This window comes from Epinephelus moara, chromosome 16, assembly GCF_006386435.1.
Source record: "Epinephelus moara isolate mb chromosome 16, YSFRI_EMoa_1.0, whole genome shotgun sequence".
In the NCBI taxonomy this organism is placed as follows: domain Eukaryota; kingdom Metazoa; phylum Chordata; class Actinopteri; order Perciformes; family Serranidae; genus Epinephelus; species Epinephelus moara.
The window spans coordinates 38,379,293-38,387,532 of NC_065521.1; the positions used below are offsets into that span (position 1 = coordinate 38,379,293).

The following is an 8,240-nucleotide window of genomic DNA, read 5'->3' on the forward strand; positions in this document are numbered from 1 at the left end:
ACACCTTGGCAAAGCGATATTTTAGTGTTTACTGCCAGTTGCCATTATCACTAGCAAAAATAAATAAATACGGATATGAAGGTGCAGTTATCCATTTAGTAAAGATCGTTATTTAACCTAGCTAAACAGTTTGGCTATTGTCTCCTCAGGTGTCACGGCGCAAGATTTCATTAGTAGTGTTACTATGGTTACTCGCGGCTTTACTGGACACTGCGCATTGATTTAGAGTGTGAATAAACTGTTGTTTGGAACTACTTTTAAGGAGTTTAACGATCGCCTGCAGCCAATCAGAACCGAGTATTTGGTAAAGTTGAAGTGTTTGTACTGTAGTTGAATATTTCCATTTAATGCTACTGTATACTTTTTACTCCACTACATTTATTTGGCAGCTAGAATAAAAATTACATAAATATAAAATTAACAACCCAAGAAAATCTTTATTTTATATCACATTATACTAATACTAAAACCTCTGCTTAAGACACATTTTCAATTCTGCTCTTGTACTTCATCTACCACCAGTGTTGGGAAGGTTACCTTTGAGACGTAACGTTAATAGGATACAGATTACTAGTTACCCTGTTCAAAATGTAACCAGTAATGTAACTATTTTAATTACCTCATCAAGGTATTGCAATTTATAACATTTGATTTCTTTTTAAGAAATGTTTTAAACTGGGCTGTGAAGCTGAAAATTTTCCAGTAATATGCTATGCTAAAAGAAGGCACTCCTGCACAATGAAAATATGCAAAGCAACAGAAAGAATGTCTTGGTAGCTGTAATCTAATCACGTTGTTCTTCAGTAACTGGTTTAGTTACTTCCCAACAGTGTGTGTGTTATATTTTATCCCTTCAACTTCTGCACTATTTTATTCATGTGTAAATCTCATAGGATTGCCAACGGCTGCTTCTCTATTATTGTTGTGCGTGACAATAGGTAACTTGAAACTAATGATACTTTTACAGTGTGGTATTGCTACTTTTACTTAGGGATGTGAATACTTCCTCAACCAGGCAGACAGCCTCATGTATTTTATTTTAACATTTTATATGAATGTGCTACTCGTAATGTTTTCAGGACATTGAAACAAATCCTCTAACGCATTCTGAAGTATATTTAACATGTGGCTTAGTGTGAGGACTGCTGTAGGCTACGCCTTGCAGCACCCAACCACATCACATCATAATGTGTGTAGACAATAACAGAGCCACAGTATTTGGTAAAGCACATGATTTCACATTCCAGTGACCACAATGGCGAGGGATTAGGCTCCACAATGAGGACGAGGCTGGCAAGGGAGGATAACAGACATGGAAAACATGTGGGTGTCTGGGTTAGACAGAGAAAAGGAGAGTGAGTCAGGTCAGTGAAGTCACAGTTTTGTGGTTAAACTTTCCTCCTAATTTCCTTAACCTGGATCGACAGCATTTCACATCCCACATCTCCTCCTCACTGCCCTGATTTCTTAAAAGCAGCAATCATTTTCTCTTGACGGAGGTTTTTACATAATGTGTTCAGCTGATGTGCCCCTAAGAAATGTACCTCCCAGCAGAGCTCTGATGACATGGTGTGGTAAAATAAGGAACTGCATTTTTTCCTAATTAAAAGCTAAATATAAAATCTTGTTATCCCAGTGAGATGATACATTCTTTTGGGATGAAGTTGGACATTTTTTATTACTTTCTTGTCTGTACAACACGGTACATAACAGACACAAAACAAACAGAAACATTAACAGGGAAAATAATAAAGGGCACAATCCAAAATTATCTGTTTACTGCACTTCCGGACATTTGAAGTCTTGTTTGTCTTACTACAGCAACAAGTGACTAATGGTGAACATTTTACCTCTCAAAAGCCATAAGAGTGACTTTACAAATATTTTTTACAATCTCCAAGCTATGGTTTGTAGTGACATGTCAGTGAACAAATGTTGGCTAACTGCAAAGAACAAGAAGATCGATGTCTATATTTTCAATAATCTGAAAGACGTTAAGGATCACCTAAAATCTCAAGTGAACCATTATGATTTGTCAAATAAAACTCATCATACATAGTTAAATCCCAGATGTTAAACTTCAAATTTAACACTTCACGTGGACTCAACATACAGACTATATTTACAACCGAGGCAACAGAGAAAACACAAAATCAATTTTCTTCCTGCGATGAACTTCAAATGCACCGAAAAAGGCAGATTTCCATACATCAAATGGTAACATCTTCAAGCATGTTTGTGTGAAAGGCAACACAATAAATAAAACAAATGGCACGGAAGGTTTAGACAATCTAAACTCAGAAGCACAATGTCTTGTGAAATATTCACATGAAACTAAATACTAAAGCAAGCACGAGAAAAGAATCTTCTGGGTCGACGTCCCTGCAGACAGTCACACAAGCTGACTAAACATAAGTGAGATAAACAGAAATCACAATCTAATTACAGTGAGAGGAATAAGAGAATGACATTTATAATTCAATATAGTATTTGTATTTACAAGCATTTATACAACTGAGGGCATTAAACTGGGGTTCAAGCTTATTACTATATTAGGACACGGAGCAGAACAATCAGATCATATAATGCACCAAATATAAACCTTGTAAACATCACATCTCACCTTTTATCTCGGATATCAGTCAGAATAAGTTTCTATTTGCCAGGTTCATAATATATTCGTCCTTACTTTAAGGCATTGGTATCAAGCTTAGGAGTGAGCCTCTTATAAGATTTTATTTTAAATAAGCCAGATTTAATCAGACGGTTTCGCTCCAACGAGGAAACTCTACTCATCACAGCGAACCCCCAGGGAAACATCCCCACTTGTCTCTGGATCAGCTCAGCTCTCTGTAAAGTTATAAGATCTCCTCCACTCCGTGCGCAAAGATCATGACCAGGCCGGGCTCCAGGATCATATCCTCCCCCATGTGCTGATTCTCACAGGCCATCACCACCACTGCCTGCTTGCCAGGGATACGCTTGGCAACGTAGTTCTCATAGTAGCGCCTGTTCATCTGCCGTGTCTCGAGCGTGGCCAGTCCCTGCGGCCAGTTACGCTCGTGGGCGTTCTCGATCAGGTCGTTCACAATTGAGAGAGGGCAGCCGCTGTCGATGAGAGAGCGCTTGATGACTGCCTGGAGCACAGCATCAGGAGTGGAGATCATGCCGCCCCAGCGTGTCACTCTGGCGGGCTGCATGGAGTTCACCCACCTGGAGACAAGATAAAATGAAAACCACAGGAAAATTATGGACTGAGCTGCAGCTCCCTGACGGAGTTGATATTAAAACACAAGCTGCAGAAAAGATGAAATGTCACTTACTCCAAGATCTCATTGTACTCGATGCTCTCCTCCAGGTTTTGCAGGTTTGGGTTAGCACTGCGGATTGCTCTCATGTAGGCTTTTAGCAGCTGAATGTCCCGTTTCTAGAAATTAAAGGCACCATGTCAGATGACTCATTTCACAAAACCTCATTTCACAAAACCTCCTAAAGCAAAAAAGGAATTTATAACACTTTGAAAGGATGAAGCGTTGTACCAGTTTCTTTAGATCCAGTATTCTGCCCTCAGCTTACTCTTATAGGACACTTGACAAAAACTGATCACCAATCGTTTCAGTTTTAACCAATTCCAAGATAGTTATTAAGAATATATATTGTAACAGGGTCGGGTGATATGACAGTATATACTGTGCAACAGCAGAAATGTGTCCATCTGTGGAGGTCTGGCAATACTGTTTCTACCGCAGGAGTTATTCTGGGCAGGCTATGTAGCACGTGATCTTGTGATTCTCGCATGATCTCTGAATCCAACTGCCTCGCAAGTTAAAGTGATTTGGCTGGGCATGAAAAAGGAGTGAGGTTTAGGGAAGCAAATAAGGCATATAAGCGTTTGAATTTTGACAGCCACTGAAAACTTAATACTGAAATTTAAACACCACTGAATCCATAGCATTGATTTTTGTTTTACGTTGAAAACCATGTATTCAAATCTGAAAAATGTATTCTTAATTCACCTCTCAGTAAATACAATATGAAAATTCTTGATTTGCAATTTCAAAATCTAAACTTGAATATATTTTTCAGTGTTCACAAATTCAGATCCAAAATTTAAAAAGAAAAATGATTCAGGTTGCTCAATGTCAATGATTCAGTTCAGATCTAAACATTCAAGTTGAAATTTTTCAAATAGCAAAATCCAGTCTTCCCCACATGTCCTGTCCTCGGTAGCCCAGATGTTACTATTCGAATATTTTCAACTTGGATTTTGAAATGTGAATTTTTGGATGTGAATTCAAATTCAGCTTTTGAAACTGCAAATCAAGAAATTTCATATTTTACTTCTCAAAATAAAATATTTCAATGCTATGAAGTCAGTGGTGTTTAAACCTCAATATTAAGTATTGAGTGGCTGTTAAAATTATAATTATGTTTCCTATTTGCTTCTCAGGGACTCATGGACATTAAAGCTTTAATTTTTAAGAATTTCGTTTTTTCTGTTTTGAGTCTTTTGCTTTTTCATCGCATTGTCTCCGTGTGAGGTAGTTGTTTTGTTTGGAAGAAAGCTCCAAATAAAACAAGAAAATCAAAAGTGATGAAGTACTTTATGGTTATACTAAATCATTTCTTAATTGAATTTACAGAACAATTACTGTCTTGTGATATAGACTTAAATATAATGCAATAGAATAGAGGATAGAGGATAGAAAAGAGAATAGAGGTCATACCGCCCACCCCTATACTGTAATACCAGTGCCTACTGTACTGGATTAAGCTTTAACTGTATACTGTATCCAAATGACAACACACACCTCACTAGACCTTAAATACTTAATTACATTCCCCCAGTGCTAATAATAGAGACCTTCACTGTACCAAATACAAACACGGCACACACAAATTAAACATATACAGAAACATGCTTGCACACCACCCTGTACCACAAAGACATGTCACACTCCAATTATTTACTGCACCCAGTCAGATAAACATGCTTCAAAATGATAATCATCATCTGTACCCAAATGTTTTCAGACCTTTATAAGCCTCCATTCCAGAAAACATTTAAGTAACCGAACTGGAGGGAACCATAGTAACAACTCAGTAGAAGACCCTGTGAATTTTAAGTGGTTGTTATGGAAAATGAATACGCTCCTGGCTATTTCAAAACTTGTTCCACAGACAACAGCATTTCTCAGGATGAGGCTCAAAACATATTTTTTTTGTTAACGCATCAATGAGCAAGCAAATGCTCTTACTTGTTCCCCCAACTGGTGTTTATGCTCTGCCACAGTTTTCTCCAGCTCTGAAATCTTTGTCTGTTGCTGCTGGACGACGCTCCGCAAGTGTTTGATGCAGTTATGGTTGGGCACCTCATCTTTGGGCATCTCAAGCCTGCAAAAGAGGGGGAGATAGAATATGGGGGGAGAATATAGAGGATTTAATACCATACCATACAGACGACATTTTTGCAAATCATATATTTATAATAAATTACAGCAAAACGCTTTAGTGGTGATTATTATTGATTTCTGAGTGAGCAACAGTTGTGTTCTGACTTGCTACAACTGCTGAGACTTATGATGCTAGAAATTTAGGCACCGGTTCAAAGGGGTTATGAGAAAATCATAATCGATGCAACCACAATGCAGCGCACATTTCTGCCGAATGAAAGCCACTCACCCACATCCCTCCTCACAGTTGACAGGCCTTTTGGGGTTGTGCTCACAGTCCTTGAGGTGTGACTGCAGCTGGTCGAGCCGCAGTGTGGCCGTACACCCAAAACCCGCATTGTCACAGCTGATCTGAAGTTTGGACAGCATGTTGCGCATGATGCGGGGAACAGGCCGGAGGTGAGCTAGCGTCACTACCGTGCGGTCAACAGGACATATCTGCTGCTGGGCGAACCACTGTGTTATACAGGCATTGCAGAAGGCATGCTCACAGTGTGGAGCCTGAAATGAAAAGGAGAACACAGAGCCCCAGAATATAAAAATAAATTTGAAAAATGTTGATACAATTTAGGGTGGGTAATCTTTCAAACAGGAACTTGCCTGCACTGGTTCTTCGAGCACTCCACTGCATATAGGGCACAGCAGGTCTTCATCCACCTCCCCTTGGAACCTCGTAACGTCGTACCCCATGGTACATTACTGGGATCCACAACCTCCTGAGCAACACACAACCACGCAAATTAGATTTTCACACAACTTAACTGCATCGGTACGTGACTTGAGATATTCCACAAATAAATACAAACACTTTGAGCCTACCTCACTCACAAAAGGCCTCAAATGCTCCCATCCAGCTCTTGATGTAAAGCTGATACGTCACATTTGGCAGAAATAATCTGTCTGGCAAAAGAGACAGCGACACTCCCTGCAAAAATAATGGTATTCACACTGATTATTTAGTTTGCTGGATAGCTGATGGTTAGAGCTGAGTTATGATATATATTCTAAAACCACATGATAAATAATGATGATAAATAGATGCAGTTTATCCACAGACGTGTATCAGTGGCCAGGGGAGATGAGTGATTTTCAAGCTTTCTCATTATGATCAGAAGCATACTATACTCTTTAATTGGATGACTATATAAAGTAAATACGAGTGAGACGCTGCTTTCTTAAAAACACAGTGTTATTAATCAATAAATAAAAGCTGTTATGGTAGAATGACTCGATACATTCGAGCACACAGACATATTTAAACACATCCTGTGCCCAAAAGCGATGTCCTTGATTCGCAACGTAGTGTGGTTTTCTAACGTCATCCTAAACATGTGAAACTGCACCAGCTGAGCTCCAACATCCGAGGAGAGCATCCTGTTGTCCCAGGTGACTGGTGGGTGACCTAATTTCAGTGAAAGCAGCACACACCGGTCTGGAGGCGATTTAACGTTACAGATCCTTTTTCCTCCCATCGCACTCAGCATGCCTTACAAACAGGCTAACCCTCCGTGCTAACGTTAGCTACGTGTATAACGTTATTTCGCTGTTACGCGTTACACTAAAACGCAATACCTTTAGGTTTATAATGAACTAAACTGGTGTCATTTTGAATAAATACCCCAGTGCTTGAGTTCAGATGTCAGTACAGCTTGGTCGTCATGAATTAAATGTGGCTAACGGTTGCTAACTAGGTAGCGCTCGTAGCAACTACGGGTACCGTTGGTTTCCTCTAGATGTTAGCCGTCGAGCTAACCAGACAGACCTCAGTCTGGGCAAAGTACATCGACAAATGGCTAATTACAATCAGCCACATTGGAAGAAAACATCATTATACACTGATATACTTACTTTAACATGTAGAAAACCAGACCTTAATCACGATGTTAATATATTTTCAGACGTCCTACTGTAACTAGTAGCTCGCTAGCCACGTCCTGTGCTACATCCTACACCTCTGTGTCGTCGTTACGCAGGCAGGCGGTAACGTCATGACGTAAAATGGGAGCGTTTGATTGGTCAGTGTACTCTATCTATCTATCTATCTATCTATCTATCTATCTATCTATCTATCTATCTATCTATGTTTTACTCTCAGAATTTACTGAGATATTTAAAAAAATAAATAAAATAAAGCATTTAATTAATAAATTAACAATTAATTATACAATAAAAATAGGCATTAATAAGTGTGTTTTAAAATTAATTTAGTTATCTATAAATAAATAGAATAAAATACAAAGTAAATCATTAATTGATGTTGTATTGGGCAATAAAAAAATGAACTATAAAAAACAATTTACAAATGAAATATGAATGAATCAATAAGTAGTTTAAATTTTAAAAAAAGGATTTAGTCTAATGCCTGATTATAATCTTTATTCTCAGTTATTTCTCTTTTTAAACTGCATTTTCAACTAGATTTTTAAATTCCATTATTCATTTTTTTGGAATTTACTTTTATCATAATTCCTTTTTTATTGCCCATTAAAATATAAAATAATGAATTATTTTGTAATTTAGTCAATTTATTCATAGATACATTGATTTATAAACAAATCTAATAATTCCTATCTTTATTGTGCAATTAGTTTTTAATTAATTCAATGCTTTATCACTTTTTCCTTGACACTTGTGGTCCTCTATAAATACACAGATTACTTAAAACTAACAGAAATGACCAGTGAAATATCAGTTTTTTGTGCTTATAACATAAAAAAGATATTAGATGTAAAAGATGAGTTGATTTCTAAATGATAAATCATGTTACACTACTGACATAAGGAATAC

General features: G+C 37.7%; 1 protein-coding gene across 1 annotated transcript; it reads right to left on the reverse strand.

The window, feature by feature from the left end:
* Positions 1-1,659: 1,659 nt before the first annotated feature.
* rnf41 (ring finger protein 41) lies at positions 1,660-7,444 on the reverse strand. The gene is made up of 7 exons (XM_050065660.1): positions 7,302-7,444; positions 6,273-6,378; positions 6,054-6,169; positions 5,683-5,954; positions 5,259-5,394; positions 3,324-3,427; positions 1,660-3,213 (listed from the first exon to the last, which is right to left on the reverse strand). Exons 3-7 carry the CDS (start codon positions 6,141-6,143, stop codon positions 2,859-2,861), a joined length of 957 nt encoding a protein of 318 aa, XP_049921617.1. The 5' UTR covers positions 6,144-6,169; positions 6,273-6,378; positions 7,302-7,444; the 3' UTR covers positions 1,660-2,858.
* Between the last annotated feature and the right edge of the window lie 796 nt (positions 7,445-8,240).